Here is an 18,993-nt window from a genome sequence, read left to right as displayed (position 1 = left end):
ACTTTTACAGAAGCACATTTGAGAGCATCCTGTCGGCTGTATCACTGCCTGGAATGGCAACTGCACCGCCTGCAACTGCAGGGCTCTCCAGTGGGTGGTGCGGTCTGCCCAACGCATCACCAGTGGCACGCTGCCTGCCCTCCAGGAAACCAACAGAATCCGATGGCACAGGAAGGCCAAAAAGATCATCAAGGACATCCACCACCCGAGCCACGGCCTGTTCGACCGCTATCATCCAGAAGGCGAGGTCAGTACAGGTGCATCAAAGCTGGGACTGAGAGACTGAAAAATAGCTTCTATTTCAAGGCCATCAGACTGTTAAATAGCCATCAATAGCTGGCCTCCACCCAGTACCCTACCCTGCGCCTTAGAGGCTGCTGCCCTATGTACATAGAATCACATGTCACTTTAATAATGGAACACTGGTCACTTTAATCATTTTTACATACTGTTTTATTCATTTCATATGTATATAATGTATTCCAGCGGTTTAAGGCACTGCATCTCAGTGCTTGAGGCGTTACTACAGACGTCTGGTTCGAATCCAGGCTGTATCACAACCGGCTGTGATTGGGAGTCCCATAGGGCGGCGCACAATTGGCCCAGCGTCGTCCGGGTTTGGCCGTCATTGTAAATAAGAATTTGTTCTTAACTGACTTGCCTAGTTAAATAAAGGTGAAAGAAAATATAAAGAAATAAAATCTAGCCAATGCCACTCCGACATTGCTCGTCCTTATATTTATATATTTCTTTATTCCATTATTTTACTTTGAGATGTGTGTATTGTTCGATACTACTGCACTGTTGGAGCTAGGAACACAAGCATTTCGCTACACCCGCAATAACATCTGCTAAATATATGTATGTGACCAATACAATTTGAATACTCATAAAACCTAGTTGTCAAACAGAGAAATGGTTCCAATCGTTTTTCCACCATACATTTTCCCATATGGGATTTCAGAAACACATAAGGGCTGTGTTCATGTAGGCTTACCCTGGCGTGATGTTTTGATAATCATGTAAATCTCGGACAAGGTGACTTATCAGTATATTCGGCTCTATTTACTCTCAGCTCTATTTACTCTCAGAATTTAAAACGTGCACAAGACAGTTCACAGAATTGTCAATTTAAAGATATTTAGCCAATTTATTAATTACTACATTTAGATAGTTAATCCAGAGATTCTTACCTTTGCCTCAATTCAGCAGTCTCATCCAGATCATCATGGCATTTGTAGTTCTTTATAATAGCCTCATTAGCATTTCCTTTTTTGGGGGTAAATACAGGAGAAAATATTGATAAGTCACCTTGTCCTAGAGAGATTCACACAGTTATCAAAACGTTACACCAGGGTAATCCTAAATTAAATACAGGCCTTGTTTTAAGTGTTTCTAAAATCCCCTATGGGAAAAATGTATGGTGGAAAAAAGATTGGAACCATTTCCCGCTTTGACCACTAGGGTTTATGGGTATTATGATTCATACGGTGGTACTCTTGCCACGTTAAAAACAACTGGGAAAATACGTCATCGGTTATCTTCAGGTCGGAAAGTCGGACCTCTAGAAAGAGGCCCGACTTCCCGAGTTGGAATTCCGAGTTGGATAACTGTTCTAATCGATTTTCCGAGTCGGAGCTAGTTTTTTCCGAGTCGGAGCTAGTTTTTTCCGAGTTGGAGCTAGTTTTTTCAGAGTTCCCTGTTGTTTTGAACGCACTGAAGTCGGAAGTTGGAGATTTCCGATTTCCCAGTTGTGAGTTCCCCGTTGTTTTGAACGCGGCATCTATTCCAATTTAGACGTGCCACCACCTATGATTGGTTGATGTTCCTGACCACCTGACTGACGTATAACGTAGACGGGGCAGTCTATGAAGGCGGAAGTCTTCTTCTGACGACATTTGTTTTGGGAAAAAGGCTAGTGGAAGAAAAATGGAGCCAAAGGCTGAGACTAGTCACAAGGTAAGCGCAATGTGTTGAAATTGAAGTTTAGATTTCGTCTGATTGATTCGGTCTGTATTAAAGGGCCGCCAACTAAATAAACTCGGTTATCACCATTGTAGCTAGACTATCACCTTCCCAACAAAGTCGTGTGATATTTGGGGACGCTGACGTAACTACAGTAACAGTTAGCTAGCTAGCTAACGTTAACGTTATAACAACAAACAAACAAGCTAGTTTCATAATTATTTCCAGATTAAATTGATATTTGCTGCTGTGATATATTACTTGTTCAATAAATTGGTCACTAGAAATATCATCATAGCTGTGCTATTTTCCACGCAGACTTCAATGTGTAAAGCAATAAGCACTGCTTATTGCACTGTTTACAGTGAAGAAAGGGTCCCGAGGCCGAGGATCCCCATTCCATAGAATTAGCATTGTAAACTTCCCTGTGAATGTGATTACGGTATCTAACTAACTAAACGTTTGAGCAGTTCGTTGCTGGAGGATGGCTTATGTAATAATTCACATTAATTGATGTCACAGCTGGCAAATTATTATTGATTATACATTTCGGGTAATATTCAGGATAGATATGATGGTATATTGTATGGAAGCTAGCTAGATCTATCCAATTGGGTTCAGTCAGTTTAAGTCCAGTAGGGTAATTCGATTCTGAGCTGCAGTAGACACAAATCAAGTGTTATTTGTCACATGCGCCGAATACAAATGGTGTAGACTTTACCGTGAAACGCTTGCTTACGAGCCCTTCCCAACAATGCCGAGTTAAAAAATATAATGGTAACACGAGGAAAAAAATACACAGGAATGGAGCTATAGACAGGGAGTACCAGTACCAGACACTACCTGGGAGAAACCCCTGGCAGGCACACAGGTGGAATCACTGTGTGAGTGACTCTATTTTGAGTGTTCATGTGACTCTATTTTGAAGGCTACAGTAAAGTCAGCTAACTCATCCTCTTTGGGATGTCATATGATTGTCATTCCCCACCCTATTCCCACTCGATCACACTTTCTGATTCATTGCACTGGAATCCATGACATGACATTTTGCCATTAGTTTTCACAGCAAATTATATTCTATTAATAGCATATGTTGTTTTGTCACACAGCTGGTGTTTGAGAAGGAGGGGGTGTACCTTCACACCAATGCCAAGAGGAGCAACCAGGACACCACAATCCCAGGATTCATCCGTATAGTGGAACGGGTAAGTTGGGCTTCTCCCATAGACACCATATTTACAGTGAGCTTCAAAAGGGGTGGGTATAATTTGTGGAACGTTCCAAAAGGAATCTGTCCAAAAACTAAGTAAAGTACAAGGAGGTTGCCAACAATCAATTCACCTAGCTAACTATCTGCCGAATAGGCATCAGCTCACCACGTAGCGTATTCTTAATGTTTGTCCATAGACTACCAGAGTGAGGACAGACATTTTTTGTAAAAAACGTGGTAAGTGAAAAACGTAATGAAATGGCCCACTCCCTACCCGGCATCTTATTCTGCCGCTATACAACTTTGTAAGCGTTGTTTGTTGGCAACTTTGTTATTTACAACGTTTTTGGGAAGATTCCTGTTGGAACGTTCCACAAATTATACCCACCCCTCCAAAAGTATTGGGACAGTGACACATTTATTGTTGTTTTGGCTCTGTACTCCAGCTCTTTGGATTTGAAATGATACAATGAATATGAGGTTAAGGTGCAGACTCTGTCAGCTTTAATTTGAGGGTATTTTCACCCGCTTAGGAGTTACAGCACTTTTTTTAGGGGACCAAAAGTATTGGGACAAATTCCCTTATGTGTATTAAAGTAGTCAACATTTTAGTATTTGGTCCCATATTCCTAGCATGCAATCATTACATTAAGCTTGTGAACCTACAAACGTATTGGATAGATTTGCTGTTTGTTTTGGTTGTGTTTCAGATTAGATTCAGATTTTGTGCCCAATAGAAATGTATGGTAAATAATGTATTTTGTYATTTTGGAGTCACTTTTTTATTGTAAATAAGAATACAATATGTTTCTAAACACCTCACATTATTGTGGATGCTACTATGATCACGGATAATCCTTAATGAGTTGTGAATAATGATGAGTGAGAAAGTTAGATGCATAAATATCATATCCCCTCAAAAATGCTAACATCTCCTGTTACTGTAATGGTGAGAGGTTAGCATGTTTTGGGGGTATGATAACTTTCTAACTCATCATTGTATCATTTCAAGTCCAAAGTGCTGGACAAGAAAGCCAAAACAACAACAAATTGTCACTGTCCCAATACTTTTGGAGCTCACTGTATATGAAAATATTGCCCCCAGAGTGGCACAGCAATCTAAGGCACTGCATCGCAGTGCTAGTGGCGTCACTGCAGACCCGGGTTCGATCCCAGGCTGTGTTGCAGCCGGCCGTGACCGGGAGACCCATGAGGCGGCGCACAATTGGCCCAGTGTCGTCTGGGTTAGGGGAGGGTTTGGCTGGCTGGGATGTCCTTGTCCTATCGCGCTCTAGCGACTCCTTGTGACGGGCCGGGCACATGCGCACTGACATCGGTCGCCAGCTGGACGATGTTTCCTCCGACACGTTGGTGAGGCTGGCTTCTGGGTTAAGCGAGCGGTGTGTCAAGAAGCAGTGTGGCTTGGCGGGGTCATGTTTCGGAGGACGCATGGCTCTCGACCTTCGCCTCTACCGAGTCCGTACGGGAGTTACAGCGATGGGACAAGACTGTAACTACCAATGTATATCACAAAAAAGGGGTAAAAATAAATAAAAATATGACTATTGGTTGATCGAAAACCAATTCTAGTTATATTCAAAGTGTACTCATCCCTGTGGTGGAAGTCTTTGTCATCAGTAACTTTGTTTTGCTTCCTTTAGTCAAACACATAGGCCTATAGATCATATACAGTATGTCCTTTCTTCTTAGCTTTAGGCTATCACACATTATTCTGGACTAGACTAAGGTGTTTGTCTATGTTTACAGGGTGGGGAGCCAGCTTTGGAGTGGAGCGCACTAGAGGACGAGGGCCGCAATGCGGCTGCTGTATTCTACACTAAAAAGGTGAGCGCTTGTTTAATACACTAGTGACACACATCACTCTGTTTTCTTCATGTTCTTTATATACGGCCTGTCTTCCTGTTAGGATGGAGAAGGAGGGGTGGAGGACACCAACTTTGACCCTGGCTATGAGCCAGACTGGGCAGTCATCAGTACAGTGAAGAGAGACCGAGTCAGAGAGCACCCCCCTGTCAAAGAGACAAGTACGTAGACTTTTATAACTTGCCTTCTGCGTTTGTAATTCTCATACTAGGCTATACTCACAAGTGTGTTTGCAGCAAGTGTATAGTGCTATTCTTGATGTTGATGTCTCCCCCTCTGTTCCCAGGCCAGTGGTCGTTCTCCCTGCCTCTGTCGGAGCTGTACTCTCTGCGACGGTCCCGTTTCTCCCTGGGCCGTAACTTCCTGGTTTTTACCAGCAGGGGTGGCCACCCCCTCCCTCCTCTGCACTTCCACAGGGGGGGCACCAGGGAGCTGTTGAGGGCCCTGCAGCGTTACATCATCCTGGCCCCGTGAGTAGCAGCAGACAGCCAGCTCTCTCTCAGATCAATGCCTCAGAGGAATTCAAGGCATTTCACTGGCATTTAACTGGACTCTGAACAGTAGAGTTTAGGAGCTGTTGTACCCAACCCCTTACTACATATATTTTGAAGCGTCTTTTTCATACTTTCTCTTTCTTGCTAGCGTTTTCTTTTATTCTGAGCTTCTATATCTTCTCTGTCGCTGTCTGTGTCTCTTACTATCTCCCTGACTGTGTCTCTTACTATCTCCCTGACTGTGTTTTTCTCTTGTTTTAGATCACCTGTAGATGGTCGTCTCTTCCTAGCGTATCCCCATGACTCTGGGGCTCTCTCTCAGTCCTTTGATGAGCTGCACCTCTTTGACGATGGAAGCTCCGACCTCGTCTCTGTAAGTCTTGTGTTTTGTGTGTGCTATTCTTTGAGAAGGTGTAATGTGTGTGTTTATAATTATATTAATCTCTTTGTTTCCAGAGGTTTATCCAGGACCCTTATGCCACCACCTTTGGGGGATTCTCCAAGGTCACCAATTTCTTCAGAGGGGCTCTACGACCACCAGATTCCCCCTTCCACTCCCGTGGCCCTCAGGACCACCATGGGCCCCCCTCAGCTGACGACGAACCAGGCTTTGAGCTCATCACCTGTGTAAGTGGGGGGATGGGGGTGGAGATGTAAACTCATCACTAGCCCTGACATCTGTGGAGTAGATGGAGAAGAGGATCTCACTTTATAGCATCCAGATGTTGGCTGTAACATATGGATGGCGATATCATTCAGATGTTGGCTATAAATTACGGATGGCAATATCAATGGTGAGAGTTTTCTTTTTGGTGGCACCAGGGGGTGGAGCTTGGCCCTAAACCAGACGTAATCAGGGGACAGCCTCTCGACAAATGGGAGGAGTTCCTGGACCCAGAGGGGCGTGTGAAGGACCCACAGCAAATCAAAGATCTGGTCTTCAGGGGGGTAAGACCTTACAGTATAATTCCTCTCTTGTAAAAAAACACCTGACCCCCATCTTCCATCCAAATGTGTTTTGCGGTATAGTGTCTACACCATGTCATTCAAACCATCACTTCTTTCCCTCTCCTAGGGTATCACACCATCCCTGAGGAAGGACGTGTGGAAGTTTCTGCTGGGTTTCTATCCCTGGAATAGTACTGTGAAAGAGAGGGAGGACATTCTGAGGATGAAAACGTTAGTCTCTTATCTCCCTCGCTTGTTATGGCTCTCTTACCACAGACTGGGACTTGTCTAAACGGGAGTGTGTAAATTAATCTCAACGCCTCTGTGTTTCTCTGTCTTCAGAGATGAGTATTTCAGAATGAAGGTTCAGTGGAAGTCAGTCAGTGAAGAGCAGGAGATGAGGAACTCCCTCCTCAGAGGATAYCGCAGCCTGATAGGTYGGTGTTGCTGTCTGTTAAACATGATCTCACGCSTCATTGGTTGACACACATTTTATGATTTGTTACTTATCTGTTCATGTTGTTTTGATTGGACAGAAAGGGACGTGAGTCGGACGGACAGACACAACACCTTCTTCTCTGGCAACGACAACCCAGGCCTGACTCTTCTCAATGACGTGCTGATGACATACTGCATGTTCAACTTTGATCTGGGTAAGCCACTCCCCTTGTCCTTACRYTTGAAAGTTCAAAGCCATTGTATCACATTTCAACTGTATTTATTATCAATATCTCACACCTGACTCTCCTCTCTCCTTGTGGTTCCTGTTGTCTCTCTCTTTCTCTCCCTGCAGGCTATGTCCAGGGGATGAGTGACCTCTTGGCTCCTCTCCTTTTTGTCACTCAGAACGAAGTGGAGTCCTTCTGGTGTCTGACAGGTTTTATGGAGATGGTGGTAAGCACCTTACTCTCTTGTTAAATACTCATATATTACCACATAAGAGTGTTAAAACATAACATTATACATTTATACACTCTTTTAATGTTCTCTCTCTCTTGGGCCCTCAGCACCAGAACTTTGAGGAGTCTCAGGAGGCCATGAAGCAGCAGCTCCTTCAGCTCAGCCTGCTGATGAAGGCTCTGGACCCTGAGCTCCTTGACTACCTGGGTAAACAATGACTATCACTCAGTTACTGTGTTTCTCTCACACTTCACCATAACCCAAACGTGTTATTACTCAGTGAGGTAGACATTCATCATGCAGTCAATTCTCCAATCAGCCAATTTATTATATTTGACCTTAACTCAAGGTGTGTTATGTAACTACCTGGATGCGTAATCCATTGACATATTCAATTCTTCACATTGTTATGTTATTATGTTGTCTCTCTTTCAGACTCCCAGGACAGTGGCTCTCTGTGCTTCTGTTTCCGTTGGTTACTGATCTGGTTTAAGAGAGAGTTCTCCTTCGAGGACATCCTGTCCCTTTGGGAGGTGAGTGGGTGGATACTACTCAACACACAACACTCATTAGAAACACTCGCATGTAGCCTAGGCTCTACACACTATGGAAAAAACACCCTTCTTTTTACAGTATATGTAAGTAAACACACAGTGAACGCACTGTTCTGTACTAGGTTCTTTGGACTCGTCTGCCCTGTGAAAACTTCCATCTGCTGATGGCCGCTTCCATTCTGGAATCACAGAGGGGGGAGTTTATCGGCTCTGACCACGACTTCAACACTATTTTGAAGGTTTGTTGGAAATGTTTGAAGTTATTTTTCTTAATGATGTCTATTTGTTTGTGTGTACAGTACTAACGACTGTGTATGTTTCTCTATGTGCAGCACATCAATGAACTGACCATGAAGCTGGATCTGCAGACAGTCCTACGAGGAGCAGAAGCTAACTACCTACAGCTGGCCTGCTGCAAAGTAGGGAATATCTTAGAGGAGGATACATTCATTTGGACATGATATATTTAACATATTGTGTATTGTCATCTAACTGATCTAACCTCTCCTCTCTCCATTCCTTCTCTGTCTCTCAGGAGCTGCCGGTGAAGGTGCAGGAGGTCATTGGTCTGTACGTTCCCCCCAGCCCTGATGACGAGACGAGCCCAGAATCAGAGTCACACGAGACACAGCAGCTTCTCAGCCAATCACAGGCAGCAGCTACGGAAACGAGCCAGTCAAGTAACAGCACTGCTGCTGCAGCAGCACGCCCTCGCCCTACCTACTCGTAACTCTGAAGGACAGGGTGATTGACATGAGGAGAGAAAGCCATTAACCAATGTGAGGTGTTTCATATAGGAAGATATACGCCCAATGGCCAGGTTTTTAAACATTTTTTTTGTTTTTGTTTTTTAGGTACACCCATCTAGTACTGGGTTGGACACCCTTTTGCCTCCATAACAGCTTGAATCATTCGGGACATGGACACGTTGCTCAATTGATATCAAGGGACCTAACATGTGCGAAGGAAAACATTCCCCATGCCATTACTTTACCCGCCACCAGTCTGTACCGTTGACACCAGGCAGGATGGGTCCATGGACTCCCGCTGCTTACACCAAATCCTGACTCTGTCGTCAGCATGATGCAACAGGAATCGTGATTTGTCGGACCAGGCAATGTTTTTCCACTCCTCAATTGTCCAGTGTTGGTGATCGCGTGCCCACTGGAGCCGCTTCTTCTTGTTTTTAACTGATAGGAGTGGAACCCGGTGTGGTTGCAATAGCCCATCCGTGACAAGGACCGACGAGTTCAGCGGTTCAAGATGCCGTTCTGCACACCGCTGTTGTATTGCGCCGTTCTTTGCCTGTTAGCTTGCATGATTCTTGCCATTCTCCTTCGACCTCTCCTCAACGAGCTGTTTTCGCCCACAGGACTGCTGCTGACTGGATGTTCTTTGTTTGTCGCACCATTCTCGGTAAACCCTAGACACTGTCCTGCACAAAACGCCCAGGAGGGTGGCCGTTTCTGAGAAACTGGAACCGGTGCACCTGGCACCAATGGTCATACCGCACTCAAAGTCGCTTAGGTCACTTGTTTTGCCCATTCTAACATTCAATGGAACAGTAACTGAATGCCTGCCTGCTTTATATAGCAGGCCATGACACTCACTGTCTGTAGGAGCTAACCATTTTTGTGAATGTGGTGGTGTACCTAATAAACTGGCCACTGATTGTATATTGGATGATATGGGGCATAGGAGAGAGAGTTTGATAATGTACTGTAGTACACGATGAGGGTTGCAGACTGTTACCATCTCTGACAGACGGGGCATTATCCAGTGAACGGAGAGAGCTTGTTTTTTCATCAATGTAACTATCCCAAAATATTGAAATGGTCTATATATGCAGTGCTTTGTCTTTATATAAATACCGCAATACATTTTTTTGTTTCCCTTAACTTGGCTTCACACAAAATACTTATGTCCAGTCATTTATATTTCCATTTGTGTACCTGTCTCGTGAGAATTTCTTTGTCTTTAAAAAAARATTCTTACAAATTCTTCTTTGTGTGAAATGCTTCCATTTTTAAATTGTCTGTTAGAAAGACAGGGATAAAACAATTTATCTCAGCACATTTGTCTCTTTTTAATGGTGTATCATTGTGGTCTAAACTGCATTAGTTCTCCTGTTCCTTCCTTCTATCCGTGCTCTCCTCTCTCTTACTGTCCTTCTCACGCTAAGTCATTCTAAATATAATATGAAGAATAATCTTACTGACAGAGCATTACAAGTACTATAAAATGCCTGCCTTATAGAGTGTTATACATGCAGTACTATAATGTTTAAGGTTTTTAACTACCGGTATTATGTCATAATATTTTCACTTACCTGAAATTGCTGAATCTTACCAAATAAAGGGTACAAAAATAATCAATTACTGGTGAAATTGACAATTTTTTTCGGATGTTGTTTACTAGTCATATGTTCCCACCGGACCGTGTGACCCCCCCCCCCCCAATTCTGTTAACCCTCCACTACCCTCCCAAACTATTCATCCTAACACTCCCATGAATCTTAATGCATGACTGGTCCATGCCCTCTCCCTCATCTCAGTTCCATATGAAGTTTTAGACATGGAAATGCTAGTACGTATAAGAGAGAGATCGAATTGCAAACAATGAAAGATTTACTGGAAACCTAGAATACAAGTATGTATTTGAAGTGGGGTAACTGTTTGTTGGGGTAACTGTTTGTTGGGGAAACTGTTTGTTGGGGAAACTGTTTGTTGGGGAAACTGTTTGTTGGGGAAACTGTTTGTTGGGGAAACTGTTGGATTGTATTACTATTTATTGATTGCATTTCGTATTTTAATAATGGTATTTTATGTGTTCTGCAGGGCTCATTTGGAAAAGAGGCCTGGATCTTAATGTCTTCCTGTTGAAATAAAGGTTCATTCAAATATTGTCTTGTCAGATGGTCTGTGAGTTTTGATACTCTTGTTCTTTACACTGTAGTTATTGTTGTAAACTAATAAAGTTAAGTGTAAAACACAGCTCAGTTGCCAGAAATGTGTCAAAAGCACCTAGTTGGTTGACTTAGTTCTGAGTGATAAAGTGTTGTTAATCAGTTCTGTAGGATGGTTTATGCACTGTGTTAACTGAGTGAGCAGACCCCCTTCCCCTCCCTGTCAGCAGGTGTCTGTGAGGTAAAAAGGGATCTCTGTCCTCCACTGTCCCGGGCAATGAGGTGGAAAATGAGGGGCGGAGAAACACACCCCCCTCTCAAAACCGACTGGGTCGTCCATGCGTCTCTCCGTCCCCCTTTCTCCCTCCTTCCCTCTCCTCTGTCTCCGTGTGAATACAGCTGCAATGTATGAATTTAGCAGGCTACTTAAACAGGCGGGCGATCTGTCACTCTGTTTCTCTTCCCCACGCCCCTTTCTGCCCTCTCTCTCTTCTGACCTGACCTCTTCTGACTCCCACAGCCAAACTCACTCTGGCTCTCATTCAAACTCAATCTGTGTTCAGTGCTAATCCAATCACTGTTTATGGATGATGTCTCTCTCAACAGCCATCATCCCCTCTAATTCTACAATGGTCCCAGTGTGTTGGGGTGATAATCTCTCTTGTTGTGATTGTGTTACCGCTTGGAAGGGTTTTTATCTGGAGTGTTTGAGACCTCAGAGGAGATAAAGTCTGTGGTTTAAATCTCAAGTACCAGATAAGTGTGCTCTTACTAAAGAAGAATGCCTTTTGCGTTCTTCTTGGGGTTTTCCAGCAAATGTGCAGCCATGAATAACACACACACAGATGACTAATGATTAAGAGGGATAGAGGAATATTTCAGCAATGAAAATCTCTTGACTTCGAAGAGATTCAACAAAAGGACTCAGAAATTATGCTTTGACTTTCCACAGTAAATGTTAGTGAGAAACAGAAAATACATTCCAGCTAAACATTTGCATTAAACATATACTATTTTAAAGGAAAACAACTCTATTACAACATATCTATTTGAAGGTCTGATCATAGTGATTGATTTAAAGTGGCAATCAGCAGTTGAAACAGTAAACTCCCCGCGCCTGTTTTGGTAAAAATCTAAGGGATGGGGCTGAAAAAATGTAACAACTCTCAAATTCAAAGACAGAGCTATGGATGCAAGGACTGACCATCCATGATATCAATATGATGGGTTTTAACCATGTTTGTTTGCATTTACTTTGTTTACAACCATTGGGATAAAACAAGCTAATATTTTGGGTTCTGATGTGAAGATTTCCCCTTTAATCAATTAAAAATACAAGCTAACCTTAATTTATGCTTTTGTCTTATGATATTTTAAGGCTGATTCAAGAGGTGTGTAATTGTTTCATTTTCAGTGCTTCCCAAATGTCTCTGTGAAACATAAGCCCTCATGTGTCCCTTAAACCACCTGTAGTGACTCACTGTGTCAAATAGAATCTGAATTCACTACTCGTAAGTGTGACCCCATTGTGACCGTCAGGGGAGTCCCTGAGGAGCATGCGAGAGTGTGTCTGCTGTCCAGTGAATGTGTGAAGGGTGTGTGTGTGTGTCAGAGAGAGAGAGGACCCAGCAGAAGGCCAGGGGCTGGTGTCTGACACTGATTTGTAAAGGAGACAATATGGCTCATTGACCTGCCTGCTCTACTGTCTGTTGCTCATAYCTCACCCTGTCCTCCCCAGTGGATTCACTGCTCTTTAAACAGGGGGAGCAGATTGCCACAGGCCAGGAAGGGGTGGGGTGGGGTGGTAGAGTAGAGTAGAGTGACGGGACACAGGTTGCTTTGACAATGAGATTCCTCAGAGAGTTCTGGGCACTAGAGAGAGAGAGTTTCATGCCAAAAGTTAGACATTTAGAGGCCGGAAATCTTTATACATATATATTAGTTTGTAGCACAATAAATACTGTATAGCTACAAACAGGACAGGGCAAAAAGATTTATAAAAGGATTTTGTAAAAATGCAACCATTCAACACAGCATAAACCCTCACGTTGCTTTTCCAATTATCCGCAATTATTATCTCTAATTTCTCTATACAGTTTATATTATTTAATGGGAAAGAATTTGGAACTTTCAGTTTGAGAAGATATATTTCCATCTTTTCTCTTTCCCCCTCTATTATTGTAAACAAACAACCTACTCCTCATGTTATCCATTCCCATTGTCAGACTTTGGAGATGACCTTTTCTCTCCTCCCTTTTCTCCCTTCTCCCTTTCTCTTTTTCACTGTTGGGGGCAAGCTGTTGCTCTGTCCCTGCGGGCCCCTCCCTCTCTTGTCTGCACCCTCTCTCCTCCCCTCCGTCTCTCTCCTTCTCTATTTTCTCCCTCTCTCCACCTGTTGATGCCATTGTTGTACAGACMGCATTGTTGTCTTTTTATTATTTTATGTCAGTCACTATGTTACCACCCTCTTTCTCTTTCATTCCCTCTTCACCACACCCTCTCTGTCACTCTCTTTCTCCTAGGGGTATAAAACCCAGCCAGAGGAGGTTCGGGCTAAGATTCACACCAGCGCCACACAGGAACACACACATACAGAGGGGCGAGGAAATAAAAGGACATCCAACATAGCAGTGACAAGAAGAGRGTTCAATTGAGTTSGATTAGTTGCAGATTTTCAGCACACATATTGGTCCTACGTTCTCTCTCCTTACACTGACAGAGTAACATTGACTTGTTGTATCCCACTTTCTGGACCGAGAGGAACACAAACCCACCTAGGTAGTTGTGTGTGTGGGCTGAGCTGAGGGATGTCTGTGTCTGTGTCTCTGTGGTGTGAGGAGGAAGTCCGAGGCCAGCAAGGCCAGGGAGCCCAGCAGGGCCAGGCCAGGGGCCAGTCACAGCTCCGGGCCCCCTGGGACCCCAGYGTGTCTGGGCAGCGGATCATCCAGAGGCTGCTACAGGTGGAGGAGAGATATCTGCCCTCCGGCCTCTACGTCGCCCTCATCCAGAGAGAGCCGGAGCGCAGAGAGGAGCTCGCCAAGTGGGTTATGGAAGTATGAACTTTCATTCTCTGGATTCCATTTTCATCTCTTTTTTCCCCACATTAATGTCTTTGGTATACTGTGATGAGGCACTAATTGATTCTCTCCTGTTGGTCTCTCTACTAGGTATGCTGTGAGCGTGGCTGTGACGAAACAGTGTTTCCCCTGTCTGTCTCTATGTTGGACCGCTTCCTGTCTGCCTCCCTGTCTCTCCCTGTCTCACCCTACTGCCTGGCTGCAGCCTGCATCCTCATCGCCTCCAAACTAACAGAGTGTGACACAATCTCTGCTGACTCTCTTTGTGCTGCAGCTGAGTACAGCTTCCTGCCCTCCAACATACGGGTAGGTCACCATTTTGATATAGATGAGAGACACTTTCAAAACTCTATGTGACAATATGGTGGACCTTGTGAATGCAAACCATCTCTGTATTATTGTATGCATTGTATTCAGTGGGCTATATAAACAAATGTTTTTACACATAAACACATGTATATTGATGTTCTTGCCCTTTCATCATAAGGAGATGGAACGTGTCATCCTTGCGACTCTTCGATGGGACGTTGCTGCGGTAACCCCTCAGGACTTCATTCCACATTTCCTTCCCCCTGTAGGGGAGAGGAAGGATGGAAAGACAGACACAGAGGAGTTCTTCTCCACACTGCGTCGGCATAGTGACACCCTGGTTGCCATGTGTGTCTGCGACTACCGTTTCCTGGGAGCCCCTCCATCTCTGGTTGCTGCGGCAGCGCTTAACTCTGCCCTCCGGGGGTTGGGCAACAAGGGTCCAGGTCATCTGGGTCATATGAGTGCTACACTGGCAGAACTGTGTCAGACTGACCTGGTAAGTGCCTAGCAGTATCTCTAATATCTCTACATAAAATATCTCAGCATATCGGTTGTATTACAGCCAGGAGCTGCAGTTTAACTTTATTCAATAGCAATGCTGAGTGAAAGACTGATTTAGAGGTGAAAATGGGAAAGAAAGGACCACAGAACTAAGTGTTTGAGTTACAGATTGGCTGTGAACTAAGTGTTTGAGTTACAGATTGGTTGTGACCTAAGTGTTTGAGTTACAGATTGGTTGTGATATGGTTAGTGTGACTGGAAGGAACTAAGTGTTTGAGTTAYAGATTGGTTGTGACCTAAGTGTTTGAGTTACAGATTGGTTGTGATATGGTTAGTGTGACTGGAAGGGTACTGGTTTTCATCCTAATCTGTGTTTATCTTTCTTCTTTGATCACAGATGGTGTTGCAGTGTTACAGTGAATTGATAGAAGCTGCCCTCAAACAACGGCTCAGAGGTGGACTACAAGACAGTGCCATGGAGAAGGATGGGGAAATAGAGGATGAAAGAGCAGGCACTCCTACTGATATGAGAGAGATTGATTTCTAAACACTAAATTGTGTGAGGCAAGTGCGAATCAATCAAAGTCCTGCATGTAGCTCATCAGTGAAACTGATATCAACTCTTTATGACCTCAAATGCTCTACAATTTATTATCATATTTTGAAATTACTTTAATTGAATATTGTTTATTTATTCATTGTGTTTCTTGTGCCATATTTATTATCTATTTCATGACTGTGATTCTTTGTCATTATGTTGTTGATAGTATGTCCTTAATCTATTATTTATCAATTTATTTATTATGTGCAATTACATAATGTTAATTTATTTCAATTCACCATTGTTTGTGTTTGTATGTGAAGYGACAAGGTAATTGATTAAATAATATACATAGCTATCTATTTTAATTAAATAAATACATACCTTTTACATGTTGGAATTTGATATTTGACTTATTTTCTCTTTATATGTGATGTGTGTGATGGACAAACACCCTTATGGAAATAAGTCACCCTTACAATGTAAATGAAATACAATKTCACTTATTTATTTATTACCTTATTTAACTTCAAAACAATAACTGTACTTCGCATATGTGGGTGTTTTTCATAAGATAAAGAAGACGTAAAGGAAATGTAAGTTTTTTTGTATTGGAACGAGACCAAAGATGATCTATTATATTGACAAGACTGACCATTCTAACAACKGAAACATATGTCATCAACGATGGAAGGCAGGAGAAATCAGGTGAGACCATTTTAGCCAATGAGAGGGCRGATACGCGTGTGACCAACAGGCACAACTAAGTTGTTTTTCTCAAAGTTACCGGAATGCCACGTGAATCAAATTCTATAAGTACATTTGTAACAGCCTAAACATTACAAAACTTATTTCGACACCCTCTCATAGCCCTCCATGCAAAAAAGGGCTTATCTCACGCGGATATATTTTGGGCGCAGTAAATCCTGTCGCTTCCCCTCTCCCTCTCTGACGAGACCACTGAACTACAGTTTATTAAGAACGGACGGGATGGGGACGCTGGGGTATAATAATGCCGCGTTCATGTGATAGTCGGAACTAGGAAACTCAAAACTAGCAAACTCGGAAATGTACGAATTTCCTAGTTCCGAATAGTAGTTGAACGCGTTATAAGAACGGACGGTACCCATACAATCGGTCACACACAGTCGCTTCTTTTTGACGTCATTTTCGGCTGCGACGCAACAAAAAAAAAAAATCGGAAAGCTTTCGGTAAAGAAAGTAACGTTAGCTGGCTAATACAACGGGCAAGAATTAGCCACCGATCAACAAGTAACGGTAAGCGAGAATCCCTCATGTCACACCGAGTGTACATAATACTACATTTGGCCTGTTGGCATTGCCAGACGTTTTCTAGAGGGATTCGCGCATTTAATATGAATGGGGGATGCAAGATGGATGGAAGCCTCTCTCTCTCTCATCCGTAGCTAGCTAACGTTAGCCAGCTAACTTGCTGTTGTTCAAGAGGGCGGTAGTGCCTTTGCTGTTGCGTGTTGTTGCGCTTTCTATTGAAAAGCTGTATATTGTCACGCGAAATCAGAGCGTAGACCTTTCATTCAGCGTGGTTTCGCGTTAGCCCACAGTGCGTCACTAGCCCGCAGTATCTGATGGTCAGTCTGCCAGTTCCCATATAAYGTCCATGCAACAGGATACGCCTCCTGTGATGTGCCTCTGTCTGTCAGATGTCAGCCGTCAAACATCATTCAGCTGATGTTCAGTACCAAGTGACAGATAGCTGAATAATGTCTGAATATATAATTGACATTGACAGATCTTATATGTTCATACTTCTCTTGCAGGAGGATGAACCTGGATCCTGGCTGGCTGCTGCTCCTATCCATGTCTCTGGAGGTTTGGTCAGTGCCCCTCGACCGCAATGCAACCCCCCAGGAAGCACAGCCTCCCCAGGAGGACAAACAGGAAGATAATGTGGTACGCCTTTGTTCTCTGTCTGTCTGTCTGTCTGTCTGTCTGTCTGTGTGTGTATCCATGTGTGATGTGTGATGTGTGATGCGTGATGCGTGATGCGTGATGCGTGATGCGTGATGCGTGATGCGTGATGCGTGATGCGTGATGCGTGATGCGTGATGTGTGTGTGTGTGTGTGTGTGTGTGTGTGGTTGCCTGTCTGTTGCAGGACACAGGCCTATACTATGACCGGTATCTGAGAGAGGTGATTGAGGTGCTGGAGACAGATCCCCACTTCAGAGAGAAACTCCAGACTGCCAACACAGAGGACATCAAGGTCTGTCTCTCTCTCTCTGTTGTTTTCCCCTTGTCTTATATTTTCTGACCTTAGTAGTTTTTCAAAGTATTAACTCACTAAGTACCCCCTCACCTCCTTGTGTATTACCTATAATGTTACACAAGTCATATATAGTAGGGATTGGCACGGGTTATTCGAATATTTGAATGAACGTTAGTATTTGATTACTTAATGGTCTATTTTAACAATGAAAATGCTTGGTCTAAAATTTCATAAAATTATCTATGTGACATTGCTACATAGCCTACAAGGATAGACCATTACATTAAACATTTTAATAACACAACAGTTTTATGAGCGGCCCATAAAAAAGATGCTCCGGTAGCCTTCACACGTGTAGCTTGTTGTTATTGTTGGTCAATCAAAGCGGTGTTACAGTCGGAGGCTCAATGTGTAKCAAAGGAAGTGGGAGATTTCTAATCGATGCAAAATAGAATAAAAATTACGGAATGAAGTTGGCTAAATGAGAAGGAGTAGGCTACAATGATCAACCAACAGGTAGGCTGTTGTTTCATATGAATGGAGTTGTCGTAGACAATTACGAGGAGTGCCGCAAAATAGCCTCAATTAGCCTTTCTGCTTTAGCTTGCTAGCTGACTAACTCAACTGGCTACTGTAGCCAGCTAGCTTCTTTACAATGATTTGGTTCAGTCAAGACCAGTACTACCAGATAGTATGATAGATAACTTGTTGCTGCCATAGGTTTTCTAACTAGCACGAGTCGGTTTGTCTACTTTTTCTCTCTCCCTCTGTGCCACACACACCGGCCCCTGCTCCTCTCTTGCACCTCACTTACCCTTCTGCTGAAACGCGTAGGGTAACGTTTTATTTAAAACATGTATTTCTACAATCCAGATATCTGGAAAAAATATCATATTTGAATAGTGAAATAATTTCAAATGCCCATCCCTAATCTATAGTGTACATACTGTATGTCGAGTGTGTAAATTCTTTGTCTATACATTCTGTCTGTATTCTGTCTGTTTATTGTGGCAGCATCAAGTCACTGGGTCAAGTTCCTGGTACATGTACAGTAAATGTCCTGGCGAATAAAGGTGAATCTGATATGCGTCTGACTGACTGTCCATCTTCTTCAGAATGGTCGTCTCAGTAAGGAGCTGGACCTTGTGGGGCACCATGTTAGAACTCGTCTGGATGAGCTGAAGAGACAGGAGGTGTCTCGCCTCAGGATGCTGCTCAAAGCCAAACTGGACAGCACCAACACACAGAGTGAGGGTTTCTAAAGGCCTGGRAGAYMAAGATTATATATGTTTTCTCAGTCACTTGTTAAAACCCCTCTGTTTATCCCCAAGGTTTACAGATGGACCATGCCTCTCTGTTGAAGCAGTTTGAACACCTGGATCCACACAATCAGAACACCTTTGAGGCCAAAGACCTTGAGCTGCTCATCTCAACGGTAATGCAGTGAGCATAGAG

The 18,993-nt window shown here is 43.4% G+C and overlaps 3 protein-coding genes across 5 annotated transcripts; all 3 read left to right on the top strand.

The window, feature by feature from the left end:
- Positions 1 to 1,657: 1,657 nt before the first annotated feature.
- On the top strand, positions 1,658 to 10,330 carry LOC112077630 (TBC1 domain family member 17). 3 transcript variants are annotated; one of them, XM_024144117.2, is made up of 18 exons: positions 1,658 to 1,959; positions 3,075 to 3,170; positions 4,943 to 5,020; positions 5,103 to 5,220; positions 5,346 to 5,529; positions 5,815 to 5,926; positions 6,010 to 6,180; positions 6,376 to 6,501; positions 6,629 to 6,732; positions 6,844 to 6,938; positions 7,038 to 7,154; positions 7,295 to 7,395; positions 7,509 to 7,608; positions 7,837 to 7,934; positions 8,078 to 8,194; positions 8,288 to 8,374; positions 8,491 to 8,699; positions 8,810 to 10,330. In XM_024144117.2, exons 1-17 carry the CDS (start codon positions 1,930 to 1,932, stop codon positions 8,683 to 8,685), a joined length of 1,929 nt encoding a protein of 642 aa, XP_023999885.1. In that variant the 5' UTR covers positions 1,658 to 1,929; the 3' UTR covers positions 8,686 to 8,699; positions 8,810 to 10,330. The 3 variants fall into 3 exon arrangements, with proteins under 3 accessions (XP_023999885.1, XP_023999884.1, XP_023999883.1); XM_024144116.2 differs by having other exon boundaries at positions 1,661 to 1,959; positions 8,491 to 8,734; XM_024144115.2 differs by having other exon boundaries at positions 1,662 to 1,959; positions 8,491 to 10,330.
- A 2,787-nt stretch (positions 10,331 to 13,117) lies between these two features.
- On the top strand, positions 13,118 to 15,681 carry LOC112077632 (G1/S-specific cyclin-D2-like). The gene is made up of 4 exons (XM_024144121.2): positions 13,118 to 13,913; positions 14,028 to 14,243; positions 14,425 to 14,745; positions 15,148 to 15,681. Exons 1-4 carry the CDS (start codon positions 13,668 to 13,670, stop codon positions 15,295 to 15,297), a joined length of 933 nt encoding a protein of 310 aa, XP_023999889.2. The 5' UTR covers positions 13,118 to 13,667; the 3' UTR covers positions 15,298 to 15,681.
- Positions 15,682 to 16,451: 770 nt separating this feature from the next.
- On the top strand, positions 16,452 to 18,985 carry LOC112077629 (nucleobindin-1-like). The gene is made up of 5 exons (XM_024144114.2): positions 16,452 to 16,569; positions 17,091 to 17,223; positions 17,428 to 17,535; positions 18,654 to 18,786; positions 18,870 to 18,985. The coding sequence occupies exons 2-5, from the start codon at positions 17,095 to 17,097 to the stop codon at positions 18,983 to 18,985; spliced, it is 486 nt and encodes a 161-aa protein (XP_023999882.1). The 5' UTR covers positions 16,452 to 16,569; positions 17,091 to 17,094.
- The last annotated feature ends 8 nt before the right edge of the window (positions 18,986 to 18,993 follow it).

This window comes from Salvelinus sp. IW2-2015, unplaced genomic scaffold (assembly GCF_002910315.2).
Source record: "Salvelinus sp. IW2-2015 unplaced genomic scaffold, ASM291031v2 Un_scaffold4777, whole genome shotgun sequence".
Lineage (NCBI taxonomy): Eukaryota > Metazoa > Chordata > Actinopteri > Salmoniformes > Salmonidae > Salvelinus > Salvelinus sp. IW2-2015.
Note: the sequence above shows the minus strand (reverse complement) of the source record. Positions and strands in the feature narration are given on the sequence as shown.